The following is a 26,932-nucleotide window of genomic DNA, read 5'->3' on the forward strand; positions in this document are numbered from 1 at the left end:
TTTACAGGTTTAAGGATTTACCTTGAAAGCTTACTGGGCCATAGATTCCAGCGATGCTGACTGGGTAGGTCTGAGGTGCGACCTGGACACTCTCCATTTTTAATTAAGGATCTCAGGTGAATTTCACACAGATGCTTTCCAGACTTCATATCATGAAACACTGCATTAGAGCATTCCAAGGAGGGAGGAGGAAGTACAACCCCAGGACACAGGTCAGGAGAGTCCCAGGCCCATGGATTAGCCTGGGATTATCCCACTACACTGCCTTCTCTATTTAAGAAACAAGAACTTCTCTCCTCTGAAGAGACCCTGCTGCTAAAACACAGCCCTGTGCAATTAAGGAAGCCCTGCTTCAGTTACAGTCAACTTCCCCATTGCTTAGTATAACTAGTCCATTTGCAGGACTCCCTGGGAAACTCCTTACGTTCCAGAACTCGGATGATGACGAGCCACGGAATTATCACCACTCACACACATCTTAGCCATTATGATCAGTATGTACCATGGGACCTAGAGGACTGAGGATAATTATGTTTTGGCAATATGTAAAGTTAGTTTACCAAAGCTAACTTGACTAATCAGTAAAAGCAGACCCAAATCTTCTTTCCAATATATAAGAAATCCTCCCAAATAAAACTGATTGTTAGGGTTTTGTAAGTGTTGCAAAAGCATCTAAGGGAAAATAAACAAACACTATCAACAAAAGAGACCAAGAGGCACCTTTGTAACTAAGATGTGCCAATTACTGCTAGCAAAGGAATCAACAAAAATGATAAAGGGTGAGCAGATGAGCATCTGAGCTTCTTCCTTGTTTTGCTAAGGATATGTATCCACCACGTGGCAGCTGGGAAACATGAAATATTCAATCAGAAACAAAATGGAGACAATGTGCCCTTAGAGGTAAGTGTCTGGAATGCAGGGGCACGTTATCCTGTTGGTGAGCTTGTCTGGCCTCCCTGCATCTCAGCTTGGGTTGTGAAGCAACAGGAAGATGAACAGGACGATCTGTCACCCTCAAAGCTGGTTTGGCAGACAGACAGCACAGACTCAGGCAGCTATGGAGTCTCCAGTTAATCTGTGCACTGTGCAGGGCAAATGGAAACCTCAGGTTGTCATTGCCATCTGATGGGAATCCTGTCTGCAGGGGACCGTTGTCAAGAACATCTCACGAGAGAGCCCTAAAATGAATCCAAACTCTCAGCCCCACATAACAGCATACGGAAAAGTGTGCAGCGGGGGATCAGAGTAACTCCACTGGGAGTCAGCGGTAAGTCTGGAAAGATGGATTGAGAAAATAATGAACGAGGCAAGCCAATGCTTGGGAAGTTGGATGTATTCAGATCTCTGGAGAGTCCGGCCTTGAACTGACTGGTTACAGATCTCCTTTAAGGGACTCATTTTACTAATGTTTATTCCCAGAAAAACAGGCCCATCTTAACCTCATCCCCCTTCCCTCAAACTTGCACTGCTTCACAGCACCTTGACAGCAATGCTTTTTAGCACTTTTTACATTGTGTTTTTATATTTGCTATATGGGCCATACTTCACGTCTGTATCCTCTGCACCATGACCGGACATTGTAGAAGTTAAACAAAGAGTTCATTATGGATCTTTTTTGATTACCTAATCTTTAGCTAATGGACAAACAGATGTTAAGCTGTAAATGCTCATAAAGCTTAGAGAACAAAAACGAATATTGTTTTACTTTTCTGCCTACCTAGGGTAAATCTCTACACTAGTGCAACAGTATCTTAGGGCTCTGTTCAAATTGAAAGAAAAAAAAAATCTTCTTTTTCAATTCAACAAACATTTATTGAGCAGTTACTATGCGGAAGGCACCACGGAACATGCAGTGGGTCCAAAGATGTGGATCTTGTATTGAAAGGGCTCACAGTAGAATAAAAAGCTGGTATTCTAAGAAAAGTAACCATAGCCAAATGAGACGATATAGTCAAATGAGACTTCAGTGTGCATTAACTTCACCCACTGCAACTCATTTTTTAGGAACTATTTTATGGACAGCTGTTAAACACGTCCTGAGAAACAACACAGGGCAATGGTTAAAAGATCAGGCTCTTACCCTCTTAATCTGGAAAGTGGGCATGATAAGGGTATCTGCCTCCTCCCTTTCTCATCATCAGATCATGTAAAGTGCTCGACATATGCCTCAGTTCAGTTCAGTTCAGTCACTCAGTCGTGTCCGACTCTTTGCGACCCCATGAATCACAGCACGCCAGGCCTCCCTGTCCATCACCAACTCCCGGAGTTCACTCAGACTCATGTCCATTGAGTCAGTGATGCCATCCAGCCATCTCATCCTCTGTCGTCCCCTTCTCCTCCTGCCCCCAATCCCTCCCAGCATCAGGGCCTTTTCCTTATTTGAGTCAACTCTTCACATGAGGTGGCCAAAGTACTGGAGTTTCAGCTTTAGCATCATTCCTTCCAAAGAAATCCCAGGGACTGATCTCCTTCAGAATGGACTGGTTGGATCTCCTTGCAGTCCAAGGGACTCTCAAGAATCTTCTCCAACACCACAGTTCAAAAGCATCAATTCTTCGGCACTCAGCCTTCTTCACAGTCCAACTCTCACATCCATACATGACCACAGGAAAAACCATAGCCTTGACTAGACTAGAACACAGTAATTGTCAGTAAGTGTAGTTATAACTATTAATGCTGATTTTTTTTTTTTTTTTTTGCTGTTTAGTCACTAAGTCGTGTCCAACTCTTTTGTGACTCCATGGACTGTAGCCCGCCAGGCTCCTCCATCCATGGGATTCTCCAGGCAAGAACACTGGAGTGGGTTGCCATTTCCTTCTCCAGGGGATCTTTCCAACCCCGAGATAGAACCCACGTCTTCTGCTTGGCAGGCGGAATCTTAACCACTTAGCCAATACGCTGATCTAATACACATTGTGTTGATCTGTTCTTTTTCTGAAACCTATTAAAGTCACTTGCTAATAATTTATTATTATTGCCTAATGTAAACAGGAGGGCACAAGGCTAACAATGTCACTTCAGCAACAGGATTACACATAGCCTCCACCCAAATCTCCAAGGTTCAAATATATGTATGGACTTGCTCAGAAGTCAACCTGTCTTAAGAGATGCTGTAAAGGACCCTTAAAGATTGTAAACAATGGGACTGAGTAATTATATTTATGGCTTTCCATCAAAATAGTGTATCGACTGATCTTAACCATGGTGGGGGGTGGGGGGCAGCACCCAATGAAGGGGTATTTTAAAATGTGTGCATGATAGCATTTTTGTCATGCTCTGGCATTTAGTGGGAACAAGAGAGCCCCGCCCAATTAAGAACTGTCAACCCAAATGCCATTAGTACTCTGTTGAGAAACACTGGGTAACTGACATTTTTTAGTTAAAAGCTATTCACAGAGAGAAAAAAAAAAAAAACACAACTGTTTGTGAAGACCCATTGTACTTTCCCAGTATACAGATTATTAATTCAATATATAAAAAACTACAGGATAAAATAGCTCCTTCTTATGAGGCCAGACACACTGATGCTAAACCACATATCCCAGATTCAAATGGTCTCCAAAATGAGGGCACTGTGAGGTAAAGAGAAGAGACAAAGATATCTACGTACACAAGAGAACATAGGTTGTGGGCTTTTTATTTAAATAGGACTGAATGATTAAGTGGTTCATATTGTGGGAAAAGTAAATATTTCCAGCTAAGAAGTAGTGATGCCTTACAGATAGTTGTTATTATAAACAATGAATAGGAACACAAATATTTGGCTGACTTTATGAACTGAATTCAAATTAACTTCCCATGTTTTCCTAAATCTTTTTCAAATGATCAGTTTACTTGCTCTCTTTTAAATCTTCATTGGTGAGAGAAGAATTATACTCAACCAGTTCATGGACAATCAAGAAACCTAACTGACCACTAATAAACTCCTCTCCGCACTGAGAATCTTCTCTCAAAGCATGAGAACTGAAACAGACAATGTTTATACTTGAAGGCACTGCTTCGTAAACATGTCAGGCAGTCTGCAAAGTTCACTTAAAAAAAAAAAAGTCATCAAGAGTTCTTGCTGCCTGTACCAGGATTCCCGCTCTACCCTCACTGCTACTGGCCAGCTACCCCTTCTCCAAGTCGGCAGATGTAGCCTTGGCTAGTCTAGCATGATTTTGCTAAATGTCACTCTTCTGTTTTAATCTTACACAGGCAGCAATCTCCTCCCCACCGCATTCCCAGCAATAAATATCCTTTAGATACTGAATATCAGCATGTAAAAGTTAAATTCAATTTCCACAAACAACATGTCAGGAAGGGGCACTCTTCATTAGAAAATAAACTTGCCAGCTTTAAACAGCAGGTGCCACTCCTTACTGACCCTCCCTGCAATGCAGAGGTTTTCCCTCTAGAAAACATCTCATATAACAGGAAATTTCCAGAACTGCCGATTAGGCAGTCCCATTCCTCTGTTGTACGTACAGGTGGATTTCCCAGGGGACTAGTCAGAGGTCCCAAGGTCCCACCCTTGGAGGACGCTTCTTAAACTCTCAGCCTCCTTTTCTCAAGCTGTAAAATGGGAATAAAGAACCAGCCCGGTACGCGTTTATAACTGAAGCACGGGACCACACCAACAGCGCAGAAGAGACTGTCAAATCTCCACGAAAACACTTTGCATTCTTGAAAGACAGATACAAAGCACCGCTCTTTGTGATGTCATCCGACCACAGCCTCAGGTTGTGTTCAAGGAAACAGAACCAAAACAAGTCACAACATCGGCCACGCCACACCCAGCATGTTATCAGGTACACTCAGAGGTTCAGTTCAGTTCATTTCAGTCGCTCAGTCGTGTCCGACTCTTTGCGACCCCATGAATCGCAGCACGCCAGGCCTCCCTGTCCATCACCAACTCCCGGAGAGGTTACACAAAGTGAAGTCATTCTCTAAAACGGAGGTCACCACGGCGGAGGGGGCAGGGCGCGGGGAGAAGACGGGGTCTAATCCTAAAGATCACAGGGCCAAACCGAATCCACAGAGTTGCTGCTCTTTCTTTTTTGTCTTTCAGCATTTTTTCCAGGTCACACAAATCCCTGGTTTTGGAACCCTACCGTGTACGATCACCAGATTCATTCCCAGTCCAGCAGCCAGCCACTGCGGCACCGACAGGGAGGAGGGGTCGGCAAGTAACACAGGGGAGCTTAGAACCCACTGGAAGGAGATGGATCTTAAAGGTCAAGGGACTGGTCGGGGAGCACGTCCAAGGCCCTGGGAGCCCGCCGGCCCGGGAAGCCGCCGCAGCCTCGGGGACAAGCGGCCGAAATCAGTACTCACTCTGCGTCCGGCTTCGGGGCCCCGGAGACTTCAGCCCGGCTTGCGGAACGTTTGCATTCCCGATTGCGCTCGGCCCCGCGGTTTCAGTTTGCAGCCGCAGCCGAGCTCCAGGAGAGGGACGCGGCGGGGCGGTCCCGGGACGCGCGACGCAGGCCGCTCCCCGCCCGCCTCTGCCCGCCCCGGGCAGCACCGCCCCCGGAGCCCCGCGCGGTTCGCGGAGGGGGCGATGCCCGCTCTGACTGCGGGGCTGGCATCCCCCGGGCTGGCTAACAAAACAACGCGAGGCAGGTCACCCGCTGATGGCAGAGGTCTACCGCTCCAAGGCTGTCTCTGTGCGAACACACGCCCCCACATGTCGCTTTTTAGACTACAGAGTAAATTAACATTTTATATCCCATAACAGATTTTGCTTTCTAAAGAGTGGTTTACCAGAACCAAAATTCTACTGAATTACTGTACATTATACATTATGACTAAACATTTCAAAATAAGAATGGATTTTAAACTACTGAATAAAATAAGAATGCATGAATTCATACTGCCATAAATAAATGTGTTTATACATATACTCAGCCAATTCATGGGCAATCAAGAAACTTAATCGACCACTAATAAATTCCTCTCCGCCCTGAGAATCTTCTCTCAAAGCATGCGAACTGAAACGCAGACAACGTTGGCCACCTACCCCTTCTTCTGTTGGCCAGCTACCCCTTCTCTATCAGTTGGGAGATGTAGCCTTGGCTAGCCTGGAATGCTTTTGCTAAATGTCACTATTCTGTTTTAATCTTACACAGGTAGCAATCTCTCCCCGCCGTATTCCCACCAATAAATATCCTTTTGTTACTGAGGAGAGATAAGGAAATGCTTTTCCTTCTGGAAGAATACACTTACACTTGAACTTGCTCAGTCGTGTCCGACTTTTTGCGACCCCATAGATTGTAGCCTGCCAGGCTCCTCCATCCATGGGATTTTCCAGGCAAGAGTACTAGAGTGGGTTGCCATTTCCTTCTCCAGAGGATCTTCCCGACCCAGGGATTGAACCTGGGTCTTCCACATTGGAGGCAGACACTTTACCGTCTGAGCCACCTGGGAAGTCAATAGAATGCTAACTAATAAATATAAAATAAGTGCCTGGGGTTAGGGAAAATACTTAAAAAATTTTAAAGAAATATGAGAAGCCAGTTTTCCCTAAAGCCATAAATCAGTTACAATAAAGGCTCTAGACAGGGAGCTGGGGGTATGAGTGGAGGAGGTAGTGGCAGCAGGTGGTTAAGGACCAGAAATTCAGGCCTCACTAGTAACAGCTGAGCGGCGACTCAGTCCGTGTCCAGCCAAGGCAGAGGTGACGGCCAGCGGGCATTCAGAAGAGAGCTCATCTGGGCAGGCTGGTACCCACATCCACCCGCAATCAAAGCAGGCGGGGTCCCACTGACTTCTCCTGCAAGGTGTTCCCCACAGCCACCTTATTATCATTTTTCATTTATTTCTGTTAAATAAAGGTGGTGAAAGAAAAGCCCTTCCAACTCTAATATTCTATAATTCCCTGAGGAGAAGACCCCGTCCTCATAATTCTTCTAGATGAAAATGTAGCTTAAATTCCTTTTTGGTTCATGGTCAGTATTTTCTCTGCTTTTTTGTTTCTTAACCTCAGCTTATCTTAACCTCAGCTTATCAGTGACATTTCAAATAACCAACATGACTTACTTGGGCCCGCTTCTCAAGAGGGATGAGCCCTGAGTCCCACAGCTGCAGGGGTGTAGGCAGCATATCTCTGTCAATGAGGGTGAGTATATCTGAGCTCTTCAAGGGTACAGATTACTAATTACATGGTTATGAAATAAAACTTCCAAAGATGCTTATCCTGCAGGACAGGTAGAAAGGGCCTCTTCTCCTTGGAGATGGAGAGGGACGGTATTGCTCCCAGATAAGCTGTGTCTATTCCAGTCCCTCTTCTAGTTCTTTCTTCCAGCGTGGCCCCCACATCACCTGCATCTGAAAAACTGGAAGGTATTTATCAAATAGAGAAAATCCTGGGCCTTGCCCCCTTACGAGGAATCAGGTTTTTGTGGCTTGGAACCTGAGAATCTGCATTTCAACCCAATTATATCTGTTAGATAATCTGATTCCCTGATCAGTTTAGGAAATCTAAGATACAAGTAATCTAAATTACCCACATTCAGCACAATTCAGCATCTCTGCAGCTCAAAATACAGTTGCCAAACCACCAGCAGCAACTGGGAGCTTGTTAGAAAAGCAGAAAGAGTCTCAGTCTCACCACAGACTTCCTGAGTCAGAATCTGCATTTTAATACAAACCTCACTGACTGAATATGCACATTAAAATGATACTGCTCTGCATATTGTTTCCCAAACCTTGGTTATTTGTGTATGTGTGTTATCGTTGTTCAGTCATGTCCAACTCATTGCAACCCCATGAACTGTAGCCCACCAGGTTCCTCTGTCCATGGGGTTCTCCAAGCAAGAACACTGGAGTGGGCTGCCATTCCCTTCTCCAAGGGGTTTTCCCAACCCAGGGATTGAACCTGGGTCTCCTGCATTGCAGACAGACTCTTTACTGTCTAAGCCACTATTTTTTTTAATCTGGCATAACTATATTTACTTAATATTTTAAAAACCAATTTACATTTTAACCATATCTAGCCTTGTCTTCCCTGGTGGCTCAGACGGTAAAGAGTCTACATGCAGTGTGGGAGACCCAGGTTTGATCCCTCAGTTGGGAAGATCCCTTGGAGAAGGAAATGGCAACCCACTCCACTATTCTTGCCTGGAAAATTCCATGGATGGAGGAGGCTGGTAGGTTACAGTCCGTGGGGTCTCAGAGTCAGACACGACTGAGCAACTTCACTTAGCCTTGTTTTAAGCAAAACTATCCAAGAGATCACAAGCTGGAATTAAGACTGCTGGGAGAAATATCAATAACCTCAGATATGCAGATGACACCACCCTTATGGCAGAAAGTGAAGAGGAACTAAAAAGCCTCTTGATGAAAGTGAAAGAGGAGAGTGAAAAAGTTGGCTTAAAACTCAACATTCAGAAAACGAAGATCATGGCATCTGGTCCCATCACTTCATGGGAAATAGATGGGGAAACAGTGGAAACAGTGTCAGACTTTATTTTTTTGGGCTCCAAAATCACTGCAGATGGTGATTGCAGCCGTGAAATTAAAAGACGCTTACTCCTTAGAAGGAAAGTTATGACCAACCTAGATAGCATATTGAAAAGCAGAGATATTACTTTGCCAACAAAGATCCATCTAGTCAAGGCTATGGTTTTTCCAGTGGTCATGTATGGATGTGAGAGTTGGACTGTGAAGAAAGCTGAGCGCCGAAGAATTGCTGCTTTTGAACTGTGGTGTTGGAGAAGACTCTTGAGAGTCCCTTGGACTGCAAGGAGATCCAACCAGTCCATCCTAAAGGAGACCAGTCCTGGGTGTTCATTGGAAGGACTGATGCTAAAGCTGAAACTCCAGTACTTTGGCCACCTGATGCGAAGAGTTGACTCATTGGAAAAGGCCCTGATGCTGGGAGGGAATGGGGGCAGGAGGAGAAGGGGATGACAGAGCATGAGATGGCTCGATGGCATCACTGACTCGATGGACATGAGTTTGAGAGAACTCTGGGAGTTGGTGATGGACAGGGAGGCCTGGCGTGCTGTGATTCATGGGGTCGCAAAGAGTCAGACACGACTGAGCGATTGAACTGAACTGAACTGATCCAAGAGATCATGAGTTTGGAAGTTCTACTTTACTTTTTCTAGAACACTGAAACACATGCAGAACTATTGAAATAAAAATGCTTGCTTACTTAACAACATACAGAATCATCTCGCCCACCACATGTGGTCCAAAGGCTCTGGGGGTGAGGCTGACACTGAACCCTGGGATGCCGGAGCGCTCGGTGTCAGCTGAACGTGAGTGTCCTGAGCAACCCACAGGATGCTGAGTTTATTCCCCGCCCCCTGCCCCTCATTCACATTATGCATGAGAAAAGTCGGGCTGTGCTGCCAAAGTTAACAGGTATTTATGGTAGAATCAGGACCAAAAGCACAGAAGGAATTCTCTGGTGGGTACTTATTCCTGCACAGATCTTCTCCCCTCCAACTGGGAGCAAAGCTATGTGCCCTCTTCAATTTAAAAGGTCTGCTGCTGCTGCTAAGTCGGTTCAGTCATGTCCGACTCTATGCGACCCCATAGACAGCAGCCCACAAGGCTCCCCCGTCCCTGGGATTCTCCAGGCAAGAACACTGGAGTGGGTTGCCATTTCCTTCTCCAACGCATGAAAGTGAAAAGTGAAAGTGAAGTGGCTCATTCCTGTCCGACTCTTAGCGACCCCATGGACTGCAGCCCACCAGGCTCCTCTGTCCATGGGATTTTCCAGGCAAGAGTACTGGAGTGGGCTGCCATTGCCTTCTCCATGTTGCTAAATAACCTGTTGTTTGTTGTTGCTTAGTCACTCAGTCATGTCTGACTCTTTTGTGACCCCATGGACAGTGGCCCAGCCAACCAGCTCCTCTGTCCATGGGATTTTTCCTGCCAAGAATACTGGTGTGGTAACCAGCGATTTTTCCTCCAGTTCAATTAGGCAGTTCTCCTGTTTTCCTTTCCATAGTAAATAGCTGGCAGCTGGCAATACATTTGAAAATCCTCATTACTGAAAGTCATTCAGTCGTGTGTGACTCTTTATGACCCGATGGACTATACAGTCCATGGAATTCGCCAGGCCAGAATACCGCAATTCTTTACCAGCTGAGCCACCAGGGAAGCCCAGTCAATACAGTGAGAGCCTTCCCAGCCCCAGATTCCTCTGCAGCAGGGTTAAGGCACGTGACCTGCACTGGCCAATCAGCTGTGCCTCACACGAGTGAGCCTGGAAATGAGCCGAGTGGAGGCGCCGCCCACTGGTAGGTCTGAGTAGAAGGCCTTCCAGCCTTCAGGGTTGGCAGTGTCCAAGTTCCCGGCTTCCAGGCTTAAACGTGATAGGTGCTGAGCTGCAGTGGCGGCGAGGAGGAGCTGCCAGAGAGAGGCAGGGCGTTGTTCCCTGCTGTGAAATAGATTCTTTCTGCTGGAGCCTTTTGGATTTCTAAATGGCAACCCACTCCAGTGTTCTTGCCTGGAGAATCCCAGGGACGGGGCAGCCTGGTGGGCTGCCGTCTATGGAGTCGCACAGAGTCGGACACGACTGAAGCGACTTAGCAGCAGCAGCAGCAGCAGGAGCTACCTGCTAGCCCTTAAGAATCCCTCTAGTGTGAAGTTGTCAGAGTGGGTTCCAATGGGAACTGATAACTTTACCCAGCACATCTTATAGCCACAGTTTTCCGCAGAGATGTTCTCTGGTTTTCCTCACCAGAGTTAGTTGGTGGTTACAATAGAAGTTGCCTGAGACTCTTTCAGTAAAATACAACTGCATGACTGATTATGGACCCCAGCTATTTATTTAGTAAGAGTCTAATTTCTATAGCCTCATTAGACCTCATTATTAATTTATAAAAATTCAATTTTAAGCACTGCTGCTGCTGCTGCTGCTAAGTCGCTTCAGTCGTGTCTGACTCTGTGCGACCCCATAGAGGTTAGCCCATCAGGCTCCTCCGTTCCTGGGATTCTCCAGGCAAGAACACTGGAGTGGGTTGCCATTTCCTTCTCCAATCTATGACAGTGAAAAGTGAAAGTGAGGTAGCTCAGTCCTGTCTGACTCTTAGTGACCCCATGGACTGCAGCCTACCAGGCTCCTCCATCCATGGGATTTTCCAAGCAAGAGTACTGGAGTGGGGTGCCATCGCCTTCTCCAATTTTAAGCACTAAACACCTTAAAATAATGATTTTGAATTAGAAATATCTATGCCACTTAAGTATTTTGGACCTCCAAACCCAGGACTGTATGGCAGAAGTGATATTATTTGTACACATAACTACTGATTTTGTAAGAATTCTCATAAAACATTTCTGCAATACATGGTAACCAGTCTCTAATATACAGCTATATACAGCTCGCTGCTGCTGCTGCTGCTGCTAGGCCGCTTCAGTCGTGTCTGACTCTGTGCGACCCCATAGACAGCAGTCCACCAGGCTCCGCCGTCGCTGGGATTCTCCAGGCAAGAACACTGGAGTGGGTTGCCATTTCCTTCTCCAATGCATGAAAGTGAAAAGTGAAAGTGAAGTGGCTCATTCCTGTCCAACTCTTTGCGGCTCCTCTGTCCATGGGATTTTCCAGGTAAGAGTACTGGAGTGGGGTGCTATTGCCATACTGAAATTTTAATACAGACTAAGTTTTTCTTTGGAAGGAATGATGCTAAAGCTGAAACTCCAGTACTTTGGCCACCTCATGCGAAGAGTTGACTCATTGGAAAAGACTCTGATGCTGGGAGGGATTGGGGGCAGGAGGAGAAGGGGACGACAGAGGATGAGATGGATGGATGGCATCACTGACTCGATGAACTCCGGGAGTTGGTGATGGACAGGGAGGCCTGGCGTGCTGCAATTCATGGGGTCACAAAGAGTTGGACACGACTGAGCGACTGAACTGAACTGAACTGAAGTTTTTCTTAATAAGTAAAATTGTCACTTACTTTGAGTTGAATGTGTCCAGAATCAAGAAAACCAGAACTAATTCTCACTACCAATTATATCTACTATTGTCATGTTATGTGTCGGGAGAATATCATTTGCCTGTGTGTTGTGATAATTTATTGTGTAATAAAAGGCTTCAAGGGGTCACAAATGCTATTAAATGATGCATGGGAATGGTCATTTTTAAGTGATGATGATACTGAGGACTTTCAATCTAGTATCAAAAGACAAAGTTAAAAAACTAAGAAAGTATATATATATTATATATATATATAATATATATGTATGCACATATATAAGTATATATATTATGCACATATATAAGTGTATATATATATGTATTTCTAATACTCTGTAAGGGTTAAAGATATAAAAAGGAAGGAATGAAGAATTAAATCCTGGAAAAAACAATATTCAGGAAATTGGTGAAGGAACTCCAGTCAGGAAACCACAGTGATAAAGAACAATAGAAGAATGGGATGGGAGAAGCCAAGGAGAGAATTACAAGTCTGCCAGTAAATACTAAATCAGTCACTGTGTGGCTAAATGTCTCTGCCTCCTAGCTACACTCCCTCCCACAGCTTCCTGAGGCAGGGGCAAGGTTTGAGGAGAATTGCCAAATTCTTCACAAGAATTCTACCTAGAAATGAGTGTATGATACTCCTGGGTAGAAAAAAAATGTAAAAGGGACTGCTTCTTACCACTAAATTCAAGGAGCGGGTGGGCAGGAAATAAAGGAAACAAAAATACCTAAGTGTGATTTTCCACAATGGACTGACCCTCCAAGAGTTTGAATGAATGAAATGAATAAAGGCCCTTCCCAGGCAGGAGATCTGGACAATGTACTGAAACTCCAAGAGTTTAGGTAATGACAACTCTAGAAACCATTTACAAATGATTCACTAAAAATCTCTTGAGATTGAGGTCTGGCTAATGAAGCTTTGGCCACCTGATGCAAAGAACCAGTCTTTTCACTGAAAAAGACCCTGATGCTGGGAAAGATTGAAAGCCGGAGAAGAAGGGGACAGCAGAGGATTAGATGTTTGGATGGCATCACCAACTCGATGGACATGAGTTTGAGTAAACTCCGGTAGTTGGTGATGGACAGGGAGGCCTGGCATGCTGCAGTCCATGGGGTCACAAAGAGCGGACACGACTGAGAGACTGAACTAATGAAGCTTCAAATTTTTAGAGGCATAACTTAAGTGCAAGTTAAATAAAAGTCATAATATTACAAAAGATAGGACATGTCTAGAAAATATATTTTAGTTGGAGACCTCCAAACAAGAGAGTATGAGGACTAACAAGGGCAATGGCAGCAGAGATACCCTGGCCCAGCCTCTTCTCATGTCTCAGCTGGGTTTTAGTTTGGATACTTATAAGGGGTTTGGACAGCAGCTGAGGCTCCAGGAGGCTCTAAAATATGCACTCTTCACCAAGCAAGTAACATACATGAATGAGGAAGTCCACAGCCCTCCACAGGAGAGCTACCAGTTTCAATGGGAAAAAAAGGCTTATTTTCAGTAGTCATATAGGCAATCCCGAAACAGGTTAAGGTTTGGATAATCCTGGACATACTGGAAGATCACCAGCTGAAGTGGAAGGAGCATAGATAGCTTTTACTTTATATATTAAAAACTATTAGCTTAAATTGGAGTTACAGCTTATCTTGAAAGATGAAATTTCAGTGGTTTTTATAAGCTGCAAAACTTGGTAGTGTTATATTGCCGAAGAAGGCTTGGTCAGACTTTAAAAGGTCCAGGATCTTTTGTGAACTGGAAGCCTGGGTTTGAACCCTACCTCCATCTTACTGGCTTTGTGATCTTGTCAAGGTTACTTAACCTCTCTGACCCCAGGTTTCCTCAAGTATAAAGGAATAATAATTATAAGGTTGTGACAGATAACATAAGATAATTACACAGCACATTTAGCAAGAGCCTGCTATGCTTAATACTCATAAAGATAATTTGAATTATTTTCTGAAGAAATGAAAAAACTATATTTCTACTCATAATATGTGCAAAAATCAAATATTATTTATAAACATTTAGAATAATGATTAATATTTTTGGACTCTTACTATTAGATGCCAGTAAGAATAATAACACAAATGTCTTTATTAGGTCTTAAATCATCAATCCTTATTAAGAAATGTTATGCCTGTTGCTTTGTACCTCCCCCACCTGCCCAGAAATGATACTTTGTTCCATTTTCAGTGACATATTTGACATGTCTGTTTTCCCTACAAGTCCCACCCCCCACTAGTGATACATCTGTAAAGTAGGTGTCTTTTCATGTCCAGGAAATGACTGACCTTGGGGACCAGGGCTTTTTCATCAGCCTGAGTTCTGGAGAGCTGACTGCTCCCAAGGCTTGTTGCTTTTTTCTGAAAAAAAAAAAAAAGAAAATATTAGCTTCGATGGGGGAAGATACCTTAACAGTGTGGTCAACCGCAAATTTTTCTGTCAATACAAGTATCTTTTCAAGCAAAATTCAGACTAATATACTCAATGCTAAGCACACAAAAAGTGAAACAAGTTTTTAATTTGTTATATCTTAGCCTGAAGACTATATAAATATTAAAAAGAAAGAGTGCATTGAGTAAATTGCAATTGTTCAATAGTCAATGGTTTTGGAAAACTGCCGAACTCCTCACATGGCCAGGTGCCATTTTCCACTGCCATGCATTCCCAGAACAGCATCACTCACTGGGACAGGGTGCGTTCTTTCTCTCTTACCCTGAGCGCTGCAGAGCAGGCGTTAGCACAGGCTGCAGAGGGTGACTCAGCAGCAAGGATGCAATCCTATGTCTAAGAAACTTATCTTAGGGAAATAATAGTACAAGAGCAAAAGCCTTTTTTTTTTCACAGATATTCATCACGGTATTCTGACTTCAAAAAGCAAAACACAATATAGGTAATAATGAATGTTTATTGAGTCCTTTATTACCTATACTGTTTTTTGCTTTTTGAAGTTAGAATACAATGATGCATAATAATAAATTATTTGAGTTCTTGGGCTTCCCTGATAGCTCAGTTGGTAAAGAATCTGCCTACAATGCAGGAGACCCCAGTTCGATGCCTGGGTCAGGAAGATCCGCTGGAGAAGGGATAGGCTACCCACTTCAGTATTCTTGGGCTTCCCTTGTGGCTCAGCCAGTAAAGAATCCGAATGCAATGTGGGAGACCTAGGTTCGATTCCTGGGCTGGAAGATCCCCTGGAGAAGGGAAAGGCTACCCACTCCATAAGGGCTTCCCTGATAGCTCAGTTGGTAAAGAATCTGCCTGCAATGCAGGAGAACCCAGTTTGATTCCTGGGCTGGGAAGATCCCTGGAGAAGGGAAAGGCTACCCACTCCAGTATTCTGGCCTGGAGATCCCATGGACTGTATAGTCCATGGGGTCTCAAAGAGTCAGACACAACTGAGCGACTTTCACTTCATTTTCACTGCACATTGAGTTCTTACTCAATGTGTATCAGGTAATTGTTCCATCAGAATAACTAAATTATAGATAATAATAAAATAATGCTCTAATAATACAATATATTACAGTACTATTGTAAGTGCTCTAAGCATCATCATGTGTAACGTGTATAACATCATATAACATGATAAATATGTAACATGTATCATGTATAACAAGTTAGTTAATCTTAAAATTACACAATATAAGGCTGTTACTATTGTTATCCCCATTTTATGGGTAAGGAGATGGAGGAATGGGGTGAGTATATAACTTGGCCGTGGTCACAGCTTGTAAAAAGCAAAATGTCTATTTCAGACCTTATTCTCTCACCTACCTACACTGCCTCCCACATAAGAGGTCATGCTATGAACAGCTACAGGATGAAATGTCATGTGGTTGTTTAAAGATCATGTTTAGAAGAACACTGCATTAAATGAAAATACTTAACTTATATTTTACATAAAGAAAAGCCACATTATAAAGTAACATGCATAGTATGATCTCTGAAGTTTATGTGGGGTTATTTTCTGATCGTGGGGTTAAGAGTTCTTTTTTTTTTTTATTTTCTTATATAACTACTTGGAGAAGGCAATGGCACCCCACTCCAGTTCTCTTGACGGGAAAACTCCATGGACAGAGGAGCCTGGTGGGCTGCAGTCCATGGGGTTGCTAAGAGTCAGACATGACTGAGTGACTTCACTTTCACTTTTTACTTTCATGCATTGGAGAAGGAAATGGCAACCCACTCCAGTGTTCTTGCCTGGAGAATCCCAGTGACAGGGGAGCCTGGTGGGCTGCCGTCTATGGGGTCGCACAGAGTTGGACACGACTGAAGCGACTTAGCAGCGGCAGTGGCATATAACTACTTAAGTGACAAATGGATAATAAACAAGGGGGGAAGATAAAATATACAGTTGCTTTCTCCACAAGGACTTGATATCTTGTATCTTTTACTTATGAATTTTACTTATGTATTTCAGAGAAGCAAGCATATAAAGTTTATAATGCAACATGGCGAGATTATGATCCAGTATCTATAAAACATGAAGCATGTACTATAAGCATTGAATACATAGGAGGGGTTATCATGCCGATTAGGTGATATATAACACTGTAAAGAGTTACATTTCCACTTACACACAACTTTGGACACTTTTTGAAAAATATATAATTGAGAAGAATTTGGTTGAATTCTTTAACATTTAGAAGATATTCAGCAAAATTTATATTGCTTAATTTTGTGAAACTGTCTGCCACAATTTGAGCTGAAGTTTGAGCTGAAGCCTTGTTTCCCTTCAGGGCAAATACTGTCTTAGCAAGTAGAAAAGATGAAACTCAGCTTGCTGTCCTCAAAGTCCAATGGTCATGTGTCCACTGGTTGGCCATTCTCAGAGCCCTGCAGGGTGCCCACTGAATCAACAGGGTGGACACGTTTTAATGGGTGTCTGAGGGTCTTCAGAGGCCTCTGCAGGGGCCCCAGACTCCAAAGTATCAACTGTAAACTAAGTAGTCTCTCCCAAGCATTCATGCACTACCATCAACCAGAGGAAGAAAAAAATCCTAGATAAATGTGATAGAATTAAAGAGGGCTTCCCTGGTGGCTCAGATGGTAAAGAATCTGCCTGCAATGCAGGAGACCTGGGTTTGATCCCTGGGTGGAGACGATCCCCTGGAGAAGAGAATGGCTACCAAATTCCAATATTTTTGCCTGGAGAATACCATGGACAGAGGAGCCAAGCAGCTTCTGATAATCATAGTGCATAACATGGATTCCGTGTAAGGGGTTGGATATAAGAAAGGAAGACAAGCATATAGCATTGGGGTTATTCATTATACTTGCATTTTCCATTTCAACCTCCTCATTTCCAGTGAGGAGACTGAAGCCTGGCAAAGTCCAATCACTGTCCACTGCTCCAGCTATTAACTTGTGGTCCCAGCTGTAATCAGGGAAGGTCACGTTGCAATCCTGCACTAACTGCAGCTTCAATTCTCACATCAGAATGCACATACCAGACCCAGACTTATCTGTAAATGAATTCTACTTCACCCGTTAGCTAAGATTTGCCCACAAAAATTAAAAACTTTTGGCTGAGTTACAAAACCATTAAGTTAAAAATAACTTGATACACATGCCTTTTTTTTTAATATAAATTTAACATACATAATGATTTTTATTTTACCTGTGTATAAACTTAACGTTTACTTTAAAAGGTAATTTTAAAATTATTATTAAATTCAGTATCTTTTAACTCAACTGAGGATGGGTATCTCAGCTTTCCTGTGGGTATGACCTTGCTTTGTTCTTTGAGACAACTGAATTATCTAGTTTACAAAGGACCAATTTAGTTTAGCTGAAACAGGAGTAGAATTTGTAAAAAATGATCTTCCATTATGTAATATTTATAGAGCTCTTAACAATGTCAGGCACTTGAAACACAGCACAAAAGCTTAGATATGCACACATATACCACAGCACAAACCCCTTATTCTCAGATTTGTATTGTTACACATTGTTTTCACTGTGAACCACACATACATGACGTGGTTCTCTCTTCAGCTGTATTTGACTTCATGCATCCCTTTACTCCGGGCTTCCCTTGTAGCTCATTTGGTAAAGAATCTGTCTGCAATGCAGGAGACCCAGGTTCGATTCCTGGGTCAGGAAGACCCCTCTGGAGAAGGAAACAGCAACCCACTCCAGTATTCTTGCCTGGAGAAGCCCACGGACAGAGGAGCCTGGCGGGCTACAGTCCATGGGGTCGCAAGTGTTGGATACAACTTAGCGACTAAACCACCCATCACCACCATCCCTTTACTCACTGGACATTTACTGAACCCTGGCTAGAAGCCTGGTCCTCCTCTAGGCAGTGGTGATATAATGACCAATTGAACAAAACAGGTCTTACTCCTGTACTGCTTACATTCCAGTAAGAGGACTTGGACTCTAAATAAGTCAATAAAAATCAAGATGGTTTCAGAGAGTGAAGAGTGTTGTAAAGATAATAAAACAGGGTCATGTAACAGAGAGTAACTGGCTAAGGGTTCCTTAGACAGGATAGACAAAGAAGTGACATTTGACTGAGATCTGGTATAAATAAATCAAGCATAAAGTGCGGCACGGGGGAAGGGAGGCACTCGAGGTGGATAGGGCGGCACGGATAAGGGTCCTGGGCTGGGTTTAGCTAGCTGGAGGAACAGAGGGAAGTTGCTGCCGCTGAAGCAACGTGGGCACCAGCAAGCATGGAACAAGGTGATACAGGATGCTGAACCAAGATGCTGAGTCCGAAGCGGTGGGTTCATGACAGACCCACAGTCAGGTGGGCTGGGACCACCAGTTTCTTGCAGGCCTTGGCTGGCTTCCTGCCTTCTCTGGGTACCTACCATCTAGTCCTTGGGAGTCTTTCTTGTCTCCACGGGAAAAGTTCTCAAAGTCCCTTGGCTTCACGTCAGCGTGAACTTAACTTGTGCAGTCTTCCTCATCCTCACCCCCTCTCTCCCCCCAACCATGAGCATCAGTCCTTAGAAATCGCAGTCTGGCCTGGACACATTTCTCACCCAGCTAGGTCTGCACATTCACAGCTCTGACAGGGCTGGGTCTACCCCTGGATAGAATGGAATTCATTTACTCACAGTAAGGGAAAACTCGCAACAAGCTCACTCCTGTAGGATTCTGTCTTTGTCTTCACACACAGACACGCTCTGGTCTCTACACGATTAAGCTGTTACGTGAGAACACCGGTACCAGGACAATTCAAAGTTTGAGTTCAACTAATTTTTCTTCGAGGCCACTGAACAGATTCTCCCTTGCCATTCAACCGCATTCCTTCTAACATTTACGAGCACGTCTCTGTTTTACTTAAGTTTTATAGAAAGGAAATGGTCAGGAACAGTCTGCCCCTCGTCTAAGGCTGAGTCACCCTTCCTGGCAGGCCAGCCTGTCATAGGGCCTCAGTCTTAAAAACAGTTGACAGAAGTGTCACCATCCATGCCAGATCTGCCTCTACTGGACTCTGACTCCAGGTCATCAGGTCCGGTCCATTTATAGGGAATTTGTGTGATTTTTTCCTGCTCAGGTGCAGACTCCTGAGAAGACATAGACCCTGTTTCCATGGACCATGAATCCACACCTTCTGCTAGAAGCTGCCTCTCCCATCTCGAAAGAAGTTCAGAGTCTGCCGGCCAGGAGATCCATAAAACGGCACCTCGTCTTGAGCAGACAAGATGGATAAAGAACGCACAGATTACATCCATCCTGTCCGCTGTTGCAGGAGGACATGAAAGGAATTAACGGCATGCATTTCTTGGATGTCTGTTGTGGTTCATAACAAAAGTTTTTATTGAATGAATCAGAACTCAAGTCTCAAAATAAGAATTCAAGTTTTCAAAGTAACAATGAAATTCCGAGAGCCAGGCAAAGCTGCTGTGTCACTATCTTCTAAAATCTCAGGAAAGGCCCCTTAAGTGAGGCCTCATGCCAGCCTGAGACCTGATGGCTCTACACAGAAAAGTGCCAAATCCTCTAGAATAATGGTCCTGCTCTTTGATACATGTGGCAGGAAAATCCTGGCTGCAACCAAATGCCAACTATGAGACCTCGGTCAAGTTTATGAGCACTATTAAACACTCACTTTCTCACCTGAGCAATGAAAATAATCCTATTTGTATCTCAGAGAGAGACTGAGAGGACTGTATGAAATGAAGTGTGGCCTGAAGTCTGTGGCTCACAGGTTAGAAATTGCTGCTCTGGGGGAGAGAGAGGCCCAAGGCCTTGAACCAGTGGCACTGGGACAGACTCATCAACCCAGGGCAACCCCTGTGCATCTAATTTTAACTCATAATGGGTCTTAGTGGCTGCTGAGAATTTTTTTGGAGCTTTGTTATCTATATAATACATGTGCTTAGTCACTCAGTCATGTCCGACTCTTTGCAACCCCATAGACTGCAGCCCTCCAGGCTCCTCTGTCCATGGAGATTCTCCAGGCAAGAATACTGGAGTGGGTTACCATGCTCTCCTTCAAGGGATCTTCCAAACCCAGGGATTGAACTCAGGTCTCCCACATCATAGGCGGATTTTCTATCACCTGAGCCACCAGGGAAGCCCATTTATATAATAGAAGAATAGTTTTTTCATTGAAAAGAAAGTGATTTTTTTTTTTTTTAAGGACTGGTCATGATTCTATTACCTGGAAAAAATTTGATCCTTTTGAGGTTTGCTTTTAAGCTTTGTTAGGTTGAACAAGAGCAGCCTTCAGAGCAGAACTAATTTTTTTCAATACAGTGAGTACTGTACCCAGTGATTCTGACTGGTGAGAACATGTCCTGTGACTGGTCTTACAGGAACTCTGGAGATGATATGAAATTATATATACAGTGCATCTAAGCCCACACTCAGAGATACTGTGATTACTCAATAACTGCTGTGCACGGTAAGTCACTTCAGTCATGTCTGACTCTTTGTGACCCCATGGACTAGCCCACCAGGCCCCTCTGGCCATGGGATTCTCCAGGCCAAGAATACTGAAGCGGGTTGCCATGCCCTCCTCCAGGGCATCTTCCCGACCCAGGGACTGAACTCATGTCTCTTAAGTCTCCTGCATTGTAGGCTGGTTCTTTACCACTAGCGCCGCCTGGGGAGCCCGATAACTGCTAGCTGAGGGGAACCTGGGATCACTTCCGGGGTCAATGCTGAAAGGCTTCCGTGATGAGTGTGGCCTTCCAGAGCCAGAGCAGCAGGTCCTGGTGCTCGTGCGTCAGCTGTGACAGATGCCGGCCCCTCTGGACCTCGCTCCCCTAGGCCTCACACGGTGTGTGAGTGTGTGTGTGGGAGGGTGATCCAGCGTCATCAAGATCCGCAGGAATAAACATGACCTCAGTGTTTCTGGGAGTGGCAAGCCTCCTTCTGAGGTACTACAGGGTGTCAGGACAGGATATGGGATAGGCGATTTCAACAGCCTTTGTGGCACATTTCAATATTAGTAAAATACCTGCAGAACACTCAAGCGCATTGCTAAATGAACAAAGAAGCAAGTCAGTGACCAGGCGTATAAATGAGAAAACTGTCACAACTCAAATCCCTTCACAGTAAAAGAAGGAACTTCGGTTTGTAAGCTGGGCCACAGCCTCCTGGCAAACACAGGTTTGTTTCCCTTTTACACTGATGACAGTCTTATGTAAGTAAATTGAGATTAAAAAGGAAGGAGTGTTTCTGCCTTAAATAACTAAAGAAAACCCTAGACCACTATATGCTACAGCGGTTTCCAGATGCTGGACACCAGTCAGCAAGGACGGGGTCCCCCAGAGAGGGAAAACAAACCAGGGATGCCCTGTGATTGCCACCGTCTACTGCCCGCGGAGCTTCCAGCTGTTGGATTATGCGGTGGCTGTCTGTCTGTCTGGGCTGAGGAGATGAAGTTGGGAGTTCAAAGGTCAAGGGAAGGGCACCAGAGAGGGGAGGTGCAAAAGTTAGCTCCAGAGATGTGCATGTGAAGAGAGCCTGAATGTGGGGAAAGAAGACCCAGAAGGAAGAAGCAGAGACAATATCAAAGGGTTTCCCGGGAGCCAGGACCAGGATGTGTTGCCAGCAGTCAGAACCACTGGGTAGGGAATGAAGAAGAAAAAGGCTCCTCCTCTAAAAGCTGCTCTGGTCCAGCCAAACAAAGGTTAAAAGCAAACCCCAAAGTGTCAAAGTGATCAAAGTGTCTCCAGTAACTTAACTATGTTCCAAAACCAAGCTCCAGAAAACTTAAAGCAACAGTAACAAAAAGCACTTGCACAATATAAAAATCACATCTGTTTGTTATCTAATAAAAAATTACAAGGCATGCCTAGAAGCAGAAAAATGCAACTTTGGGCTTTTCCATACACAGGAAAACTATAACGTGCAAGAAGCATAGTATCTTGATTGCAGGGCTGGCTACGTGAATCTACAGGTAATAAAATGGCATAGAATATATATAAGTTTCCTAGTCTTGATATCATATTATAGTTGTAGACCACGTAACCAGTGGGGAAACGAGGTGAACGGTATGTCGCACCAGCTGTATTATCTTTGCAACTTTCTGGCAATCTATAATTATTTCAAAATAAAAAGCTTTCTAAAAGTATGTTTAGGAGAAAAATAGCAAATATCTTAATAAAACTACCCAGGGACTTCCCTAGCGATTCAGTGGTTAAGACCCTGCACTTCCATTGCAGGGGACATGGGTTCCATTCCTGGTCAGAGAACTAAGATTTCACACGGCCAAAAAAAAAAAAAAAGTATGAGATGAAAAACACACTGCAATTAAAAACTGATGAGACACTGCAGAAGAAAAGATTAGTGAACTTGGAGACATGGCAATAGAAATAACCCAAAATGAAACAGAGAGTGAAGGGCTAGAGGACAGACAACAGAGCATCGCTGAGTTGTGGGGCAATCCCATGCCGCTAATACATGCACAGCCACAGCCTCCAAAGAATAGAGAGATGAGGAGACAAAACAAAATACTTGAAGAAATAATGGTCAAACATTTCCAAACTGCATGAAAATATAAACTCACAAGAAGCTCAACAAATACCTATTAAGAGTGATGAGTTGAGTATGAAGGAGCAAGCTGGGTTTTAGACTCCCATCCCCCAAAGATTCAAGAGATAATGGAGTCAACCCATGGGTGAGAGCTTTTCCTCTGCCCCAGCTAAGTCATGGTGCCATCCACCGCTGTGAAGGTGTCACAGAGTTCCAGTGATTCTCCTCTCCACCCCAAAGGTAAGAAGGGAGCTTGTCTACCTTTCCACCAAAGTAACAGCCCTCAAGAGGAAGCAGACTAGGGATTCTTCAGCTTGCAACACTCTCTTAAGTAACAGATCGGATGCTACATTTGATGGAATTTGTGAGCACACAATTACCCAAAAACTTTTGTATTAAATGAACACGCAAAGGTTTAACTTGGTAGCTGGTGTGCCTGTGTGCTCAGTTGCTAAGTCGTGTCTGACTCTTTACAACCCCATAGAATGTAGCTCACCAGGCTCCTCTGTCTGTGAGATTTCCCAAGCAAGAATACTGGAGTGGGTTACCATTTCCTTCTCCAGGGCATCTTCCTGATCCAGGGATCAAACGTGCACCTCCTACATTGGCAGGCAGTTTTTTTTTTTTTAATCACTGAGCCACCAGGGAAGCTCCTTGGTAGCTGGAATACTCAAATAATTGCTTAAGCTATTTTAAAAATCCTGTATGTTGAATGGTCTGCAACACATTATCTGATTATCCTTAAAAGCAAAACAAATATTCATCCTCTGAATGTCAATTTAAGTGTTTGAAACTACTGGAAGTTAATCAGATTCATATCTGATAAATATGGGAAGGCTATCAAAATGAAAAATCGTGATTTTAATGAAAAAAATATCGAAGGGGGATATGAAACAGTTTCGTGAACTGAATGCAAAAGTGAAATTAGTTTCAGAATTATTTGAACAATGGACATCGTAATTACATAAGTTTTCAAGTTACTACTGAATTTTGTTTTATTGATTTTAAGTCACCATTTGCTTTCCTATTGCATACTGATGCATCTTAAAATCAATATAAAGCTTTGGTCAGAGATTAGTTGATAGTCATCTTTCTTTCTTTCTTAGCATTTTCTAATCAGTGCATTTTTAGATCAGTGGTGTCTTAGGCTTGATGAAATGTAGTATTTTTCAGCATAAGGACTCTCATTAAAATGTTTTGCCATATTTGTTGACAAGTCAGTTCCTTTAGTTAAGTCATCCCATAAAATGAAAAGCAAATATTGTGTTTCCACATGAAAACACATGATTTATTGGAAAATAGTATCTAGAAAAAGATTCTTTCCAAGGAGACAGATTCCCCAATACTAGCAATTATAAGGCTGTGACTTTTATTCACAAATGTTCTTTTACACCATGGTTGTAAGTAGTCTACGGACAAATACAAGTTGCTTTCACTACAGAAACACGTATAAATGGTGCTACCCCAAATGCAGTTCAGTAAATAGGCTATGTTAGTCCCTGAGAAACACTGCTTAATAGGTCACAATGATAAGCCCTAAGATCAACTCATAACCTATTACACAGAAATTCACTCACTGAATGAATCATCCCGTCCACAGCAGTCTTAGTAACGCACGTTATGGTGGCCAGCATGGAGTTGTTTCCCGATTCCTCAGCGCCATGCATGGTCTCCAGGCAGAAGGCCTGGGGGTGGTCTAGCTCAGGTCTCTCTATCCGAGGTGGCCGCACTGACAGGGGGTTGGGAGGATGCTTTCTTCTCCCACTCCACTTGTGCTGGGACTCAGTTTCCCTGGGGCCCCACTTCCTGTCCACCAGGAGGGCGCAGCTGTCCTTACACTCCCTTACATTTTAGAGCCAAGGGAATGGAATGATTTAACCTGGCTTAAAGATCTTTTGAGTAAAAAGAGGGCATGAGGAAGAAAGACGGCAATGAAGAGTCAGAGAAGTGAGTTACAAAAACTGACAACAGCCTTAAGAAAGTCTATGGAGTTGGCATTAGGTAGACTTTTTTAAATAGATAACTTTATAAACAGTTTTGGATACTAGTTAAGAGTATGCTGCTGCTGCTAAGTCGCTTCAGTCGTGTCCGACTCTGTGCGACCCCATAGACGGCAGCCCACCATGCCCCCCCATCCCTGGGATTCTCCAGGCAAGAACACTGGAGTGGGTTGCCATTTCCTTCTCCAATGCATGAAATGAAAAGTGAAAGTGAAGTCGCTCAGTTGTGTCCGACCCTCAGCGACCCCATGGACTGCAGCCCACCAGGCTCCTCCGTCCATGGGATTTTCCAGGCAAGAGTACTGGAGTGGGGTGCCATTGCCTTCTCCGAGTTAAGAGTATAGACTCTGGAAAATGAGTTCCATCCTGGGGTCCACTATTATATAACTGTGTGACCTTGGACAGGTTATTTAATCAAGTTGTGCCTCGATTTTCTCATTAGGAGAATGGGGGTTGTTGTAAGGTGTGTGTGTGTAACCCCTACATATGTTCAATATCAAATGATCACTAGTTCTTTACTACCTTTATCAAATCTATAAAGATAGTGTTTACATAATTTGCTTTCTCTCTTATTAAACTACTTCTCACCGAGATGTTAATAATTAATATATTATCCTTCCTACAAATATCTACAATTTAAAAGAGGATGCACAGGAAGGCAATCCTTACTTCAGAGGTTAAGGAAGTTGCTACTGGTGGAATTTCAGACATCAACACTAATCCAACTGGGAAAATATTAGATGATAACTCCTAAACATAGCTACTCAATAAGATTCCTCCCCCTGTCCCAGGTAGGGATGGTGTGTATCTCTGAACCTATGTAAGTTGTATGTCACTTTTTAAAAAATTCTTTTATTCATATACATGTGTCATTTTCAGAGAAAACAATCAGTTTTCATTGGATTTCAAAAGGAACATAAACTAAAAATAATTAACAATCCTCGCTCTCCATGCAGCCTTAGTGCTTAAATCCTGATTCTCTGTCCGTATATAATAAGTGCCCTTCTAGCCAAACACATGTGTGTACACACACACTCACACACACACACACACACACACACACACACACACACACACACACTCACACACACACACACACAAAGGGTGGCAGCAGCAGCTTTACTCTGGAAACATCTCTTGAAGGTTCCAAAGGAAAAAGGCACATAAAACATTTCTCCCTTTAAGGTCTAAGCAGATAGATTCACAGATTTAGCTTTGATCATTGTTACAACATTTTCTTCCATTATCCTTTTATTATCTATGCTGTTTATTATTCTTCTCCCTCTAATGAAAAAAAAAGTTTAGAATAAAGAGAAAAGTATAAAGAAGAGAATACAAATTACTCGAAATCTTGCCAATCAAGACAACCACATTCAGTTATTTTTCTATTTTTATGCAAATCAAAATATACACAATTTGTTAAATACATGGAATTACTGGTCTTTTATCATCGTTTTTTACCTATCATAAACATTTTCCTCCATTGTTAAATGTTCTTGAAAGCATGGTGTTAAAGATACCTTACTCACTATTTTTGTGCTGTTAACGTCACCAGTTCATTAAAGCTGTATGTTTGTTTCTCTAGTTTGTTATCACTGTAAATAAAGCTATGGTGAATACTTTGTACACAGGCATCAAGTACACCTCTGATTATGTATTTGAAAAAAATTTCTAGAACTGGAATTTCTGGGTCAAAAAATTTTAATTGTTTTTCTTATTTATGACTCTGGGTTGCTTATTTCTCATTTATTAATATTATTGTGTCTTCATTAAAAGAAAAGTTTAATCACATTTCTAACATTTCTAACCTTATAATTTGTAAGTTTTCAAATACTTGAAGAAAATTCATATAAATGTCAAAACCAAGTCCCTTTCTTCTTAAAGCACACACATACAGCTAACATATGCTTATTCAGAAAGACAAAATCAGCAATGTATCAACATTTTGACTGCTGAGACAAGAAATACTTATTCTAACTGAACACTGCACCTCAGGAGGAATTTCCTCCTTTTAACCACTGGGTGTCCCCTGAATCCTATTTTTAAAGTTAGGCAGGTATCACC

General features: G+C 43.2%; 1 protein-coding gene across 12 annotated transcripts in view; it reads right to left on the reverse strand.

Moving 5' to 3' along the window:
- The window catches only part of CAST (calpastatin), a 149,634-nt gene that overhangs the window by 95,151 nt on the left and 27,551 nt on the right, over positions 1–26,932 (reverse strand). For 10 of the 12 annotated variants that reach the window (XM_027545552.1, XM_027545551.1, XM_027545554.1 and 7 more), the window contains exon 3: positions 14,213–14,284. In XM_027545552.1, the coding sequence (XP_027401353.1) occupies positions 14,213–14,284 (72 nt within the window). Of the gene's footprint in view, positions 1–5,316; positions 5,508–14,212; positions 14,285–26,932 lie in introns of those variants that run through there. The other 2 variants (XM_027545560.1, XM_027545562.1) reach the window with 2 other exon arrangements.

Source organism: Bos indicus x Bos taurus, chromosome 7, assembly GCF_003369695.1.
Source record: "Bos indicus x Bos taurus breed Angus x Brahman F1 hybrid chromosome 7, Bos_hybrid_MaternalHap_v2.0, whole genome shotgun sequence".
Lineage (NCBI taxonomy): Eukaryota > Metazoa > Chordata > Mammalia > Artiodactyla > Bovidae > Bos > Bos indicus x Bos taurus.